Source organism: Mobula birostris, chromosome 3 (genome assembly GCF_030028105.1).
Source record: "Mobula birostris isolate sMobBir1 chromosome 3, sMobBir1.hap1, whole genome shotgun sequence".
NCBI classification, from domain to species: Eukaryota; Metazoa; Chordata; class Chondrichthyes; order Myliobatiformes; family Myliobatidae; genus Mobula; species Mobula birostris.
The window spans coordinates 19,572,278-19,588,895 of record NC_092372.1 but is presented as its reverse complement, the minus strand read 5'-3'; the positions used below and the strand labels follow the sequence as shown (position 1 = coordinate 19,588,895).

General features: G+C 38.7%; 1 protein-coding gene across 4 annotated transcripts in view; it reads left to right on the top strand.

The window, feature by feature from the left end:
* The window catches only part of ubap1 (ubiquitin associated protein 1), a 55,185-nt gene extending 48,109 nt beyond the window's left edge, over positions 1 to 7,076 (top strand). For all 4 annotated transcript variants that reach the window (XM_072252313.1, XM_072252314.1, XM_072252316.1 and 1 more), the window contains 2 exons: positions 1,850 to 1,951; positions 3,002 to 7,076. In XM_072252313.1, coding sequence (XP_072108414.1) covers positions 1,850 to 1,951; positions 3,002 to 3,142 — 243 coding nt within the window. In that variant the 3' untranslated portion in view covers positions 3,143 to 7,076. The remainder of the gene's footprint in view (positions 1 to 1,849; positions 1,952 to 3,001) is intronic.
* Positions 7,077 to 16,618: the final 9,542 nt, after the last annotated feature.

Here is a 16,618-nt window from a genome sequence, read left to right as displayed (position 1 = left end):
CGCGCGCTGCCTTTTATCGCGCGCTGATTTTTTTTTCGTAACAGTGAAAACACCTTCTGAAAGCGAAATCGGTACTAATGTAGGTCTTTCGTAACAGTGAGGTTTCGTAAAGCAAACATTCGAAAAGCGGGGGACACCTGTACTATAAAACTGTGTTTTAATTCCTAACAACTTATCGACAGAGGAATTCATCCAGTGTATGCCACTGTGTTCTTTTGAATGACTGTAAATGAACAAAATCGGCACAGACACCTAGTGCAGATAATGGACTGCCTTCATACAATGCCTTCTACAGATGCATCTTCCCAATCTTCATTTTCATTGCAACGTTCCAAGATGATTGTCTGTATCTTCAAGGTTTTTGAAATTCCTAACTTGCTGAAGAAGTAAAATTGTTTCATTTTCACTCCTATCCGTTTCTGGCATTTCGAAGCCTGAATGCTTGAAACCTCAGTGTTGCAAAACAGTTCTGAATCGTCCTGCTGCTTATTTCTTGCCATCCATCAGTGACAAAAATCACTGCTTTTTGAACACAAACACACATGACTAACACTATTTTAAAACTGTTTGCTATAACAGCTGCACAAATTTATACAACTGGCACTAGTTAGAAACTGTTTGACAACAGTCTCCTGTCCCAATTAAGTGACTTAGTGTCCCAAATAAACAAAGTGAATCCTGGCTATTTTCTTGATTAGCTTTTGTTCTTTAAGAGTTGTCCCAAATAAGTAGCTGTAACTTGCCCACTACTGACATTAGGCTCTTTGGCCTATAATTTCTCAGTTTATTGTTGGAGACTTTCTTAAACAACAGATTAACATTAGCAATCTTCCATCCTCTGGCACCTCACCCATAGCTAAGGATGTTTTAAATAGCTCTGCTAGGACCTCTGCAATTTCTGTACTAGCCTCCTGCAAGGTCCAGGGGAACATCTTCCTAGGGCCTGCAGATTTATGCACCTTAATTTGCTTCAAGACTGCAAGCATCGCCTCCTCTTTATACAGTCATGACCTCAATGCTGTTTTAGCTCACTTCTATAGACTCTGTGTCTGTCTCCCAAGTAAATAAAGATGCAAAAAGATCAATTTATGGTCTGTCCCATCTCTTTCAACTTCATGAATAGATGACCATGCTGATCTTCAAGAGGATTAATTTTGTCCCTTACTATCCTTTTGCTTTTAATATATCTCTAGAAGCCCTTAGGATTCTCCTTCACGTAGTCTGCGAGAGGAACCTCATGCCTTCTTTTAGCCTTCCTGCTTTCTCTATTAAGTGTTCTCTTGCATTTTTATACTCTTCAAGTACTTAATTTGTTCCTTTCTGCTTGTACCTCCTTTTTAACCAGAGTCTCAATATATCCCAAAAACCAAGGTTCCCCTAAGTCTGTTAGCCTTGCCTTTCGTTCTGACAGGAAAATTACCAACTCAATGTGGAACAAAGTTTCACTAAGCTGATATTACATTGAAATAAATATGTCAGGAAATCCTAATTAGACATCTTAAATTTCATGTCAATTTCTAGAAAATCTTTGTTTAACTGTGTCATCTAAATCATTTAACATGATTTATATATTTGTTGCCCTTGCTCTGTATCATTTCAAAACTCTGTTGAAAAGAAGTTCAGCTTTGAGTTTTTGCCTCCTCTTAAAAATTCTGTCATTTTTAGAGGATGTGACAGTCACTGAAGTTTGAAAAAGAAATTTAAGATATTAGTAAGAGTCAGTAAAATTCCTTCAATTGATTTTAATGTGAAATTTGTGCTTACAAAACATTTCTGTGATTATGGAACAATTCTTGAAAGAAAATAATTTTGGTTGGTGTTCCTCTAAAATTTATTTTCACCTTTCCAGGTCCTTGATTACTTGTTTATTCATGGACGACTCTGTGAGCAAGGCTTTGAACCAACACTCGTAGAGGAAAGCCTAGAAATCAATCAGTGTTCAGAGCCAAAGGTCAGTTGAGCTTTTCCTTAATTGCTTATTGTATTTATTTTCATATCTAATAAGAAACTTAAATTTGTTACAAGTTAGAGGCAAGGGTCCCATGCCATATGCTGTAAAACTGAATTTGTTAAATTTAGTTAATTCATGGCATAGAGGGCATACAGGAGTGAGATATATCAGCTAGTTCAGTGGTGTCGTAGCAATAATCTTGCAGTCAACATCGGTACTTGCCACTACTCGAATTCGTATGATGCTTTAAAGTAGTTGGACACGTGTTGTGCCTTGGATAAGTAACCAAAACTAATCCAAAAGATCGACTTCAAGGAAGCTTTTGATATTGGAGGTTACTATGGGAACACTTGAGGAATTTCCAAGAATAGGAAAAATATACACAATTGTCTGATGTTAGTTAGCAAGGGCAAGGATTGGATCTCTTGTGAGTCACTGATAAAATCTGGCTGCGTGGTGCATAACAACAACCTCTCACAATGTCAGCAAGACCAAGGAGCTGATTATCGACTTCAAGGGAAGGAAAAAGAGGTCCATGACTCTGTCTTCATCAGGGGATCAGAGGTAGACAGGGTCAGCAACTTAAAATTCCTTGGTGTTATTATTTAGGAGGATCTGTCCTGGACCCAGCATGGAGGTACGATTATGAAGAAAGCACAACAGCACTTGTACTTCCTTCGGAGTTTGCAAAGATTCAGCATGAAATCTAAAACTTTGACAAGCTTCTATAGATGTGTAGTGAAGAATATATTGACTGGCTGCATCACTGAAGAGCCTTAGCAATTCAAGTCAGAATAACTGATGCGAAGAGTAAGGAAGGCATTTTTGTTGGTGCACAAATCAAACAGGTTATTAACGACAGGCAATTTGAAGAAGTTCTAGAGGTACAAAGAGGGTTTTTTTTTTGGTTTCTCAGGTAACTTAATTCCTGAATATTCTCACTTAATTCTTGTGTATTCTATAGATGTGCAGTAGAGGTGCTTGATTACTATTAATTGTCTAGTGTGAAACCTGTTCTATCACCTTTCACTTGCCTTGCATCTTTTTCAGACCCTGGAATTTCTTCACCTCATGACTAAGTTCAGAGAAATGGGCTTTGAGCAAGGCGTTATTAAAGAAGTCCTCGTTGTTCACAAAAACGACCAGGAGAAAGCTCTGGAAGACTTAATGACCCGTGCAGGAGCCAGCTGAAAGCATCTCTTCTATCTCAGCTTCATTGAGGGTGTAGAGGGGAAAGAAGTTCATCCCACATACGATTCATTTTCCAGTTCTGTTTTATACACACGGCTGTGTATTTCTTTATTTTTATTTGGAATGGGATTGGAAGGGATGGGCAGGCATTAGGAAACAAACTCTGCTTTATAAGGAAGTCTAAGCTGAAGAAGACACAAGTACAGGATGTCTGTGGTAGAACTCTTAATGTTTTTACAGCTTCCCTGGATCAAAGGAACCTGAAATAGTACGGCTGAAGTATTTTTCACTCGTCTTTCCAAACATAAGAGATCAATATATTCAATGTTAAGTTTTTCTGAGTTCTCCACCCCATCCAAATTCCCTTCCAACAACAATACTACAAATTGTGCATTGCCATTCTCGCAGTGGAGTTTAGTTTGGTATGTGGAAAAGCTGGATAATAATTTTCTAAGGTTAAAGCTGCTTTTTTTGTCCTTTGTGAAAGGATACATTTACTGGACTGTAGGCTATTTTAAAGTTGTTTATGATTACATACCCTATAGTGCAATAGGAATTAATAGATTGGGACTAGTCTGTCATCTGTCACTGGCTGGGTGTTGCGTTACTAAATGAATGGGCAGAGAGAGCAAAACTCTCATTCTTAACAAACAAACAACAAGAAAATGAGCAAACCCAGCAGTGATTTGCGCTCCATCCCTGTGTGGGTCAAATTCACATAGATTCCCTTATAGGAAATCTATTCCTAGACTCTTAAAAGAATTGCAGCGTGAGGTAAATTTTACATCTACTTTAAGCACTTTCTTTAAATTGTCTTGTTGCCGCTGCACTTGTTTCATTCTCACTGTTGTCAAATGTTACATTATGTCTTCCTCACCGCTGTAGTTCTGGAGTGTTTCCTTTACTATTAATCTTCATTATTAACAGCAACAAATTAATTTTCTTTTCATATAAGAACAGAAATCACATTGTTCTGTATTTTACATTTCACAAGACTTCAAACATCGGAAGCATTTCTGAATCTTAAATGCTAAAAAGTTTGATTCTGCAGAAACAGGTACTAATAAAACTTCAAAAATGTGTTTCACTTCTTTGATTAAAGTTTTAACTCTGATTATTCTAACTTTCAATGATTGAACAATTTAATATAACAAATTAGGTTTTGATCAAACTTCAAACTGAACTCTAGGAAAGGATTTTTTCTCATAGATTGGTGGAGTATTTTTCTGTTCTTGGTGAAACTAGTTAAATTGCAGTCTTCTGGAAATATTAGATTTCTGCTGCAGTTTTTTTTTGGCCCAGGTGGTAGCCAGGTCATCCCTCAACCTCTCAACACTGTGCATAACCCACTCACTTCCCCCCCCCCCCCCCGGAGCTGCCTGCAGATGTTAAGTGTTTGTGACAAACAAGTTTTACATAGTTTATCAATCCAAGCGAATATGCCTCATGGTGTTTGCAAATTACTATAATGAACAGAACATCAATTCTACATTTTTGGAATTTTCTCAGTCTGGTCTGCATTTTTTATATGTTTGGATTCTCAAATTTACTTGTGCTCTTTTAACAATTATTCTTGGTAAGAATTCACATTAATTGAGTTAGAATGTTAATATAGGTAGGTTGGATGCTTTTGCATCTGCAGAAGATGCAAGTGTGTACTTTAGAAATAACTTTCGAAGGACAATCATTTTTATAATTGGATCTGCTCAGTTCATAACTTTTTGAATGGTTTCTGTTTCCAGATACCTTCTGAATCAAACCTTGGCTTATCCAAAAGGCTGTTGTTTCTCCATAATGCCCTGCATTAGATTTTATTGACACATAACCCAAGCCTTGTTGACCTTTGCTAACTCAAATGCACACAAAGCGTCGTCTTTAGTCGATTGCTTATTCCATTCACCACTCCGGGTTTCTCTTCTAGTAACAGTAATGTGTTTACATGGCACCTTGCACATAGTAAAGTTTTATAAGATGTTTCACAGGTATAGCAAACCAGATTTGACACTGAGACCCTTGGGAAGTATTTCCATCATTTTCTGTTTCAATTAGTAGCACCATGTCTTCTGAAGCCATTGGCACCAATGAGGAAAAATTAAGAATTGCCATGACTAATCCAATCTTCATGTACCAGCTCCAGAACCTGTAGCTTATTGCTCTTCAAGCACATGTGCAAAGACTCCAGTATTTTGAAGTTTTTTGTCTTGACTACATTTTCAGTATATTTCTGATCTCTACCACTCACCTTAAACACTTAATGGATGCTGCATTTAATGGTGTCTTAAGCTACTAATTTTTAAAAAATAATATCATTATCATTTTGAAAGTTATTTTGGTATTAGGGAATTAAAGTTTTTGGCTGAGCTGCTTTGTCGCTGTGGAGTTCCTCTTTTGATGGGTTATCCTCATAGCATTGGTCCATCTATGGAAAAACCTAAAGCTCCTCTCCTTCCATTTCCCTCTGAGTGTAAAGAACTCTTCAAACCCCACCTTTTCTTAGTTCAGTTGTCTTGCACCTTGCCTAAATTATTTGCTACATGAACCATAACTCGCTATTGTTCATCTGAGAAAAGTTTGATATACTGTCAGCAAACAAGTATGAATTATTAGTAAACTGGAATCTTATGCACATGAAACATGTCTTTTGGAATCAAATTGTGGATAGACCAACATAAATAAAGTTCATTTTTCTCTCTTTGAAGCTAATTCAAAGTATCAAACGTCACAAATCAGTTTGTGGTAAATTGGATGTTTCAATCCATTAGTGGAAGTCTAATTTCAAGATAACTTTTTAATTGGATTAATGAATGCTTTAGGAAAACCTGCTTCATTATTTAGTGGGTAAAATATTCTAATATGCCTATATATACATACTCAGTGGCCGCTTTATCAGGTATGCCTTTACATCTGCTCATTAATGCAAATATCTAATCAGCTAATCATGTAGCAGCAACCCAGTGCATAAAGGCATACAGAGATGGTCAAGAGGTTCAGTTGCTGTTCAGACCAAACATCAGAATGCGGAAGAATGTGACTTTGACTGTGGAATGATTGCTGATGCCAAACAGAGTGGTTTGAGTATCTCAAAAACTGCTGACCTCCTGGGATTTTCAGGCACCACAGTCTCTTAGAGTTTACAGAGAATGGTGCGAAAAAAAATATCAATTGAGCGGCAGTTCTGTGGGCAAACACACCTTGTTAATGAGAGCGGGCAGAGGAGAATGGCCAGACTGGTTCAAGCTGACAGGAAGATAACTAACTCAAATAACCACACATTACAACAGTGGTGTGCAGAAAAGTATCTCTGAATGCACAACACATCAATCCTTGAAGTAGATGGGTTACAGCAGTAGAAGACCTCACTGGATCCAACTCCTAAACCTAATAAAGAGGCCCCTGAGTGTATGTAGTATACTGTCACCAGTGGAGGGTATCAATCAAAGATTCTAGCTTCATACCTCACTCTCCACTGCTTAAACTTACTGATAGAATAGATTTTGTTGACATTCTGCAAGAATAAATGAATTTAACTCTACCAATATCACTCAACTGGAAAGTTTGTGAAATTCACATTATGAATATCTTTTCAATGTTTTCCAAATAAGTCAAAGTTGACAGTAAAACTCTCTCTACGGCTATCATCAGGATTTTTGGTTGTTAGCAAGACACATAAAAAATGCTGGTAAGCGCAGCAGGCCAGGCAGCATCTATAGGGAGAGGTACAGTCGACGTTTTGGGCTGAGACTCTTTGTCAGGACTAACGGAAAGAAGAGGATGCTGCCTGGCCTGCTGCGTTTACCAGCAGATTTTATGTGTGTTGCTTGAATTTCCAGCATCTGCAAATTTCCTCGTGTTTTGGTTGTTAGTACAGTTTTGATTGTATTTTCAATTCTGTTCTTTTTCTAACTTTGGTTGAAATAAAACAATATATTCTTACCCACCCAATACATTTGCTACTTCTGGGGGAAAAAATGTGGGGAAACATTTGGCAAGGAGTTTCATATTTTCCCTCACACTCTCTTACTTTGGTAATCCTGTATGATAGATGGAAAAAGACTGCAGAGAGACTCGTGAGACAATGTAGGACTGGGGATAGGAGAGACAAAGGAGGTGTGGTTTCATATAAGGGCTTATCAATTTAGGGTGAGGAGAATGTCTTCTCAAGGAATAGCAAATCTTTGGAATTCTCTATCTCTGAGAGTCATAGAAGCTGAATCATTGAATATATTCAAGGTTGAAATGGACAGATTGGTGATCTACAGGGGAGTTGAGGGTTATATATCATGGGTCCAAGTTTACACAAGTCACAACCTGAATGAATGTTGGAGCAGGCTTGAGAGGTTATATTGTCAATTCCTGCACTTACCATAGTCATAGTCTTGGAGCCATACAGTATGAAGTCAGGAAATTCAGCCCGATTAGTTCACACCAGTCTCAGTCCAAAACATTAACTGTTCATTTCCCTCAATAGATGCTATCTGAGTTCCTCCAGCATTTTATGTGTGTAGTTCATACTGAGCAAGGTTTTAGTTCAAGGGTTCCCAATCTGAGCTCCATGGACCCCTTGCTTAAATATTGGTCCTTGGCATGTAAAAGGTTGGGAACTCTTGTTTTAATTAGTCTTATTTCCTACATTTAGCACTTTCCTATTCTGTGTACTGGTCCAAATGCTCTTTAAACTTCACTGTGGTAGTGTAGCGGTCAGTGCAATGCTATTACAGCTCGGCTGTCAGAGTTCAGAATTCAATTCCAACGTCGTCTATATGGAGTCTGTCTGTCCGTCCGTCCGTCCTCCCCGTGGAATGTGTGGGTTTTCTCCAGGTGTTCCGGTTTCCTCCCACTGTCCAAAGTTGTACCAGTTGGTAGGTTATTTGGTCATTGTAAATTGTCTGTGATTAGGCTATGGTTGAATTGCAGGTTGTTGGGGCAGCACACTTCAAATGTATGGAAGGGCCTTTTTTGCGCCGTATCTCTAAATTAAAGAAAAATAAACTTTGTAATTGTACCTGCCTCCACCACCCTCTGCAAAAATTTGCCCTTCAGCTTCCTTTAAATCTTGCCCTCTCATCTTAAAGTTGTGAATCTTTCCTGTACCCTCCAGCTTAATCACAACAATATGGCCCAGGACTGCACAAAATAATCTGGGTGTGGCCTTGCCAATGTCTTGTAGAGCTATGATGTCCTTATACTTCTACTCTATGCCCTATCTGCTGAAGACAAGCATGCCATGTTTCTCTTCCACCACCTTGCCTAACTGTATCATCATTTTTCAAGGAACTCTTTCTTTTTATATCCTTTCCCTATCATTCTCTGTACATTGTGCCTTAGTTCAGCTTCCCAAAATGTGTCACTTTGTACCTGTCCAAGTCAAAGTCCATTTGCCAATCCTTTGCCCACTTTTCCAGTGGATCTAGATCCTGTTGTAACTGTTCTCACTGTCCACCACACCACCAACTGTGGTGTCTTCCGCAGTCTTACAAGCCATTCCAACCACATTCTCATCCAAGTTGTAAATATGGATGACAAACAACAAAGGACGCAGCACACTGAGTCACAACCCTCCACTTCCACTCTCTAACTCCTCCTACGTATGTCTTATGGTCCTGTGATCTGGTCTGCAAATTTTGCCAGTGTTGTCTGGTTGGATATGGGCCAATTAACATATCTACAGATTTGTTAAGAGCAAATTGATTTCAAAGGACCAGATTGGTCCTCTGGAAGTTCAGAATGGCTGTCTATGCCAAAAGAGATGAGGGAGATATCTTAAATGGACTATTTACATTTGTATTTACTTGGGAGGTGGACACAGGTCCATGGAAGTGAGGCAAAACAGCAGCAAGGTCGTGGACCCTATCAGTTTTTATTTATTGACATACAACATGCAATAGGCCCTTACGGCCCTTCAAGCCACGCTGCCCATTAACCGTCGATCTAACCTCAGCCTAATCAAAGGACAATTTACAATTTCCAATTAACCTACCAACAGGTACGTCTTTGGACTGTGGGAGGAAACCGGGGCATCCGGAGAAAACCTAGGCAGCCACAGGGAGAACGTACAAACTCCTTATGTGCAGCTGCGGGAATTGAACCTGGGTCGCTGGAACTGTAAAGTGTTGTGCTAACCATACGCTTTGCTGTCCTGAGGCAAATCAGGATGGACAAATTCCCAGGGCCTAACAAGGTGTTCCCTTGGACCCTGTGGGAGACAAGTACAGAAATTACAGGGACCCTACAGAGATATTTAAATCATCCTAAGCAACGGGTGAGGTCCCAGAAGACTGGAAGATAGCTAATGTTCTTCTGTTGTTTAAGAAAGGCTCTAAGAATAAACCAGGAATAGACCAGTGAACCTGACATCAGTAGCGGGAAAATTATTGGAAGGTACTCTAAGGTCATTGGGTATATGAGTATTTGGATAGACGTGGACTGATTAGAGATGGTCAGCATAACTTGGTCATGTCTAATCAATCTTGTAGAATTTTTTTTCAGGGTGTTAGCAGGAAAGTTGATGAAGGTAAGGCAGTTAATATTGTCTACATGGACTTCAGCAAGGCATTTGACAAGATCCCGCATGGGATGTTGGTCAAGAATGTTTAGTCACTTGGCATTCAAGGTGAGGTAGTAAATTGGATTAGACATTAGCTTTGTGGGAGAAGCCAGAGAGTGGTAGTGTTACTAGTAGTGTGCTGTAGGGATCGGTGTTCTGTGGTAGAACGAAGGGAGCTGGGAATACAGGCCCATAATTCATTGAAAGTGGCGTCACAGGTAAATAGGGTTGTACAGAAAGCTTTTGGCACATTTGCCTTGATAGATCAAAGTATTGAGTACAGGAGTTGGGATGGTATGTTGAAGTTGTATAAGACATTGGTGAGGCCTGATTTGGAGTATTGTGTGCAGTTTTAGTCACCTACCTAAAGAAAAGATGTAAATAAGATTGAAAGAGTTCAGGAAAATTTACAAGGATGTTGCTGGAACAGGAAGACCTGAGTTGTAAGGAAAGATTGAATAAGTTTGAACTTTATTCCCTAGAACATAGAAGATTGAGGAGAGATTTGATAGAGGTATACAAAATTATGAGTGGCATAGATAGGGTAAATGCAAGCAGGCTTTTTCCACTGAGGTTGGGTGAGACTGCAACTAGAGGTCATGGGTGAGCGTCTATCGGAAGTCATGGGGGTAGTTCTAGTGCTGGCTTCTTTCTGGCTGGTCTACTTTAGATTTAGCTTTGGGGTCACAGGGGAGTGGTGGGAGGGGCTTCACTTTTTAGTTTTTTTCTTCTTGGGCTACTTACTTTACCGAAGTATTGGTCGTGTTCTCCTTCCCGTTATCTCTTGTTTGTTCTGTTCCCTTTCCAGGTTCGTGGGTCGAACCTATTGTCAATCCTTTTTTTTGCGGGTTGACTTTAGGGTTTATGGAGTCTACTATTAATTTTGCCTCTTGGAATACTAACGGTCTTAACCATCCAATTAAAAGGAAAGAAGTTTTTAAAGTATTCAGGAGACTTAAAGCACATGTCTTATTCTTACAAGAGACCCATGTGCGGAGGGGGGACAGACTACATCTTTTTAAATTTTGGAAGGATCAACACTTCCATTCGAATTCTAACGCTAAGATTCAAGGAGTTTCTATTTTTATACATCCCTCAATCACTTTTGTACAACACGATATTATTTCTGATCCAAATGGTAGGTTTCTATTGGTTAGTGTTCTACTCTTTAATAAGAAGGTAGTTTTGGTTAACATCTATGTTCCTAACATGGACTGTCCGGAATTTTATAAATCATTATTTAATCTGTTCCCAAATTCGAATGAGTTTTCACTAATCTAGGGCGGGGATCTTAATACTTGTTTATCCCCAGCTTTGGACCGTTCGGCTCCTTTACTGACCTTACCCAATAAATCTGCAACCTTGATTAACTCATTCCTTTCAGATTCCGGGTCGACGGACATTTGGCGTTTTTTGCATCCTCAGGAAAACGATTTTTCTTTTTTTTTCACATGTTCACTGTTTCTATTCAAGAATTGATTATTTTTTTATTGACTCTCGTTTTATTTCTTCAGTGGTTAAATGTGAATATGACTCTATAACCATTTCGGATCATGCTCCACTTAAGCTTTCTAATAAAATTCAGGCCAATACACAAAATAATAGACAATGGTGTTTTAATTCGCTGTTGCTTCAGGACTCGGATTTTGTTAACTTTATGAATGAACAGATTGATCTCTTTTTTACAATCAACTATACAGAAGATATTTCTATGAACATCCTTTGGGATACTTTTAAAGCTTATATTCGTGGTCAGATCAACTCGTACTCTGCTGCTTTGAGGAAGAAGCTGAAGCAGGAGGAGCAGCTGGTTATTGTGGACAAGATTAAGGAAATTGATAAGACATACACTACAGCTCCCTCTGAGAAGTTGTATAAACAAAGAACTGAACTTCAAATGGAACATAGTTTATTACTTTGTCCTCAATTGCAAATCAATTAATGAAAACAAGAAGCGAATTTTATGTACATAGTGACAAAGTTGGTAAACTGTTGGCTAATCAGTTGAAGGCTAATTATACTAAATTTCAAATTAATCAGATTTATAATCAAAAAGATCGACATATTTGATCAAGCTGAGATTAATCAATCCTTTTTTGATTTTTATTCCTCCTTATATCAATCAGAGTCTCCACGAGACTCTAAATATATGTATGACTTTTTAGATAACCTAGATTTTCCTAAGATTTCACAGGATATGTCTCTATGCTAGACACTTCCTTTACCACTGATGAGATTAAGAATGTTATTTTCTCTATGAACCCGGAGAAAGCTCCTGGCCCTGATGGGTTTACAGCGGAATTTTATAAATTTTTTGCATCCTCATTAATTCCTTGGTTATTTAGGATCCTGGAGGCCTCATTAAAACTTGGTAAACTTCCCGAATCCCTCTATATTAGAACAATTATCTAACAAATATAATTTATCAAGAACACATTTTTTTAGATATCTCCAAGTTAGAAATTTCCTAAGTACTATACTCTCTTCCTTTCCGACGCTACCTCCTACATATATTTTAGGTACTATAATTAACCTTAATCCATGTCAGAAAGGTGTAACGGCTATTATTTATAATACTATTATGAAACTTAGGAAAGCTCCATTCGATAAGATTAGGTCAGATTGGGAAAAGGAATTGGGCTTTATTATTTTGGCGGATGACTGAGCGTATATTTTACAACTAGTCAATACTTCCTCTATCTGTTCTAAACACTCCCTAATTCAATTTAAGGTTATCCATAGAGCACATATGTCTAAAGATAAATTAACTCGTTTTTATTCTCATATTAATCCTCTTTGTGACAGATATCATGGGGAGATAGCCTCCTTAACTCATATGTTTTGGTCCTGTCCTACTCTGGAAACTTTTTGGAGAGACATTTTTAATATTATTTCAAAGGTATTGAATATAGATATCTCTCCCCATCCTATTACTGCTATCTTTGGATTACCTAAAATTTCCAGTAACCTTTCTCCTTCAGCCCGTAGAATGATTGCATTTCTTGCTTTAATGGCAAAAAGATGTATTTTACAACATTGGAAGGAGACTAATGTTCCAACTACATTCCTTTGGTTTTCCCAGACGATACTATGTTTAAATTTGGAGAAAATTAGAAGTAATCTTTATGATTCTTCAGCTAAATTTGAACAGACCTGGAGATCTTTTATTCAACATTTTCATTTAATGTAATTTTTTTTCTCTCTCGGTCCATATTTATATTCCCTTCTTGCTTTTTAACTGTTTTTAAAGGAGGTCGGGTTTGAGGACGTGATTGTTTTAAGTTGTTTAACTCTACTTGATACCTAGTTAGCCCATTGCTTTGCTTTTTAGATTAGTTGCACGGTGGGTTTTTTTGGGGTTTTTTTTTGGTTTTTTTAAAATTTCCTTATTGACATGTATGAAAATTAGTATACTATTATATTACCCTGTTATTTTATATCTAAACTGCACTGTTTGTACTAATTTTTTTGTGTATTAATATCTCTTGTAAAGTTATATTGCAACAGTGTATTAGTGCCTATATGGTTTACCTTTTGTGTACTAATTCAATAAAAAGATTTAAAAAGAAAAGTACATAGGAGTCCCAATGAGAGAGCTTGTGATACTAGATCTGCTATGAAAGAATGAGACAGGGCAGGTGACAGAAGTTTGTGTAGGGGAAAACTTTGCAACCAGTGACTACAATGCCATTGGTTTCAAAGTAAATATGCAAAAAGATAGGTCTGGTCCATGGGTTGAAATTCTAAATTGGAGAAAGGCCAATTTTAATGGTATCAGAAATGACCTGGCAAGTGTGACCAGAAAGGCTATTTTCTGGTAAAGGTGTACTTGGAAAGTGGAGACCTTCAGAAACAAAATTTTGAGAGTAGAAACCTTGTATGTGCCTGTCAGAAAAAATGTACAGATATCAAGGGAAGGGAACCTTAGTTTTCAAGAGATACTGATGCCCTTGTTAAGAAAAAAAAAGGAGGTACATAGTAGGTATAGGTAAGTAGGAACAATTGAGGTGCTTATGGAGTATAAGATAACACTTTAAGAAAAAAATCAGGAAGGCTTAAGAAAAGAAGGCAAGAAATTGCTCTAGCAGATAAGGTGAAGGAAAATCCTAGGGGATTCTACAGATATGTTAAGAGCAAAAGGATTGCACAGAATAAACCTGGTCCTCTGGAACACCAGGTATGGCAATCCATATGTGGAGCCGAAACAGATGGGTGAGATCATAAATGAATTCTTGGCATCTGCATTTACTTGGGAGATGGATACAGAGTCTAACAAAGTGAGGCAAAGTGGAATCAACTTCATGGACCCTGTACAGATTACAGAGATGTTTGCTACCCTGAGGCAAATCAGGGTGGATAAATCCCCTGGGCCTGACAAGGTTTTCCCTCGGATTCTACAGGACGTAAGTGCAGAAATTTAAAACACCAACAAGAGAAAATCTGCAGATGCTGGAAATCCAAGAAGCACACACATGAGATGCTGGAGGAACTCAGCAGGCCAGGCAGCACCTATGGAAAAAAGTACAGTCAGGCTGAAACCCTTTGGCAGGACTGAAGAAAACAAGCTGAGGAGTACATTTGAAGCATACTTAAAACATCCTTAGGTCATGATTAACATCTTATAGTGTTGTTTCAGGAAGTTACCAGGAAAGTGGATGAAAGCAAGGCAGTGGATGAAAGCAAGGCAGTGGATGTTGTCTACGTGGATTTTAGTAAGGCATTTGACAAGGTCCCGCATGGGAGGCTGGTCAAGAAGGTTCAGTCGCTCAGCACTCCGGATGAGGTAGTAAATTGGATTAGATATGGCTTTGTTGGAGAAGCCAGAGAGTAGTAGTAAAGAGATGCCTTTCTCACTGGAGGCCTGCGACTAGTGGGGTGCTACAGGGATCAGTGCTGGGTTCTTTGTCATCTATTATCAATGATCTGGATGTTAATGTGGTTAACTGGATCAGCAGATTTGCAGATGACACCAAGAATGGTGTGTAGTTGACAGTGAGGAACGTTATCACAGCTTGCAGAGGGATCTGGATCAGCTGGAAAAATGGGCAAGTTGGAGTACTGTGCGCAATTTTGGACACCTACCTAGAGGAAAGATAGAGCACAGAGAAAACTTACAAGGATGTTGCCGGGTCTGGAAGATGTGAGTTATAAGGAAAGGTTAGGAATGTATTTTTTAGAACATAGAAGACTGAAAGGAGATTTGCTGGAGGTATACAAAATTCTAAGGAGTATAGATCGTGTAAATGCAAATAGGCTTTTCCCACTGAGGTTCGGCAGGAGTGCAACCAGAAGTCATGGGTTTAGGGTGAAAGGTGAGAAGTTTAAGGGGAACCTGAGGGGACACTTCTTCACTCAGAGGGTCATTAGAGTGTGGACTGACCTGCAAGTGGTGCACGCAAACTGAATTTCAACGTTTAAGAGAAGTTTTGATAAATATATAGATAGTAGGGCAAATAGAGGACTACAGTCCTGGTGCAGGTAGTTGGTGAGGCAGTTTAAGTGGTTTTAGCATGGATTGGATAGGCCAAAAAGCCTGTTTCTGTGCTGTACTTTACGACTCTATGCAACCTTGTGTGCTAAATGCTCTTTTCACCATCCTGCCTACCTGTAGTGCCACCTTCAACAAACTATGACCTTGTACTACCTTATCCTCCCCAGTGCCCTACCATTCATAGCACGTCCTGCAGTAGATTGACTTTCCAAAATGCATCACATCACAAAAATCATCTGCCTTATTCTTTAACCTTAATATTTTAAATTATTTTTCTTAATTGTGCTAAACACTTCATTTCAAAATGAAGTGGCCGCACTGGAAATATCATCGACCACTATATCCTGTGTGCTGCATGTGACCGTACATACTGTGTTTTGAACCTTAGGTCACCACTCCCACCCCACCCCACCTCACAAAGGAACCCTGTTTCTTTTAGCTTTACAGTATATATGTGTATGGTTGAATGACAATTAAACCTGAACTTGAAATTTGAGTGTATTATTCCAAACTTATCCACATTAACACAGAGGGTTGTAAAGAAAGCTTTTGACACATTGGTGTACAAAATCAAAGTATTGAGAACAGGAAAAGGGATGTTACGTTGAAATTGTATAAGACATTGATGAGGCCTAATTTGGAGTACTGCATGCAGTTTTAATCACCTACCTACAGGAAGGATGTAAATAAGGTTGAAAGAGTACAGGGAAAATTTATAAGAATGTTACTGGGTCTGGAGGACCTGAGTTATAAGGAACCATTAAACACGTTAGGACTTTATACTTGGAACGTACGATATTGAAAGGAGATTTGATAGAGGTATACAACATTAAGAGGGAGATACATAGGATAAATGCAAGAAGACATTTTTCCACTGAGGTTAGGTGGAACTACAATGAGACATGGGCTAAGGGTGAAAGGTGAAAAGTTTAAGGGTAACATAAGGGGAAACTTCATCACTCAAAGGGTGGTGAGAGTGTGGAACGAGCTGCTAGCATAAGTAGTGCATGTGAGCTCGATTTCAATGGTTAAGAGAAGTTTGGATAGGTACATGGATGGTAGGGGTATGGAGGGCTATGGTCCCAGTGCAAGTTGATGGCATAAGGCTGTTTAAATTGTTATGCATGCACTAGATGGACCAAAGGGTCTGTTTCTTTTGTGAGGGGATCCAGGAGTGCCCCTATTAACTGTTTGAAGAGAGACAGAGAGAGACATTTATCATTGATGGTTTGTTTGGAAAGGAGAGAGAGAGACCAAGATTGACGGTTGGACTGACACGGGAGTTAACTTTGGAGTTTTACTTTGGAGATAAAAACTGAGCAGCTCGAAGGTTGTTATGGTGACCAACAGGACATTATTGATGTTACTTCCAAGGATTTGTTGCCTGCTCGCATTCCTTTACAGACAAAGGAGGGACTCTTTGAATGACAGGTGATGCTCA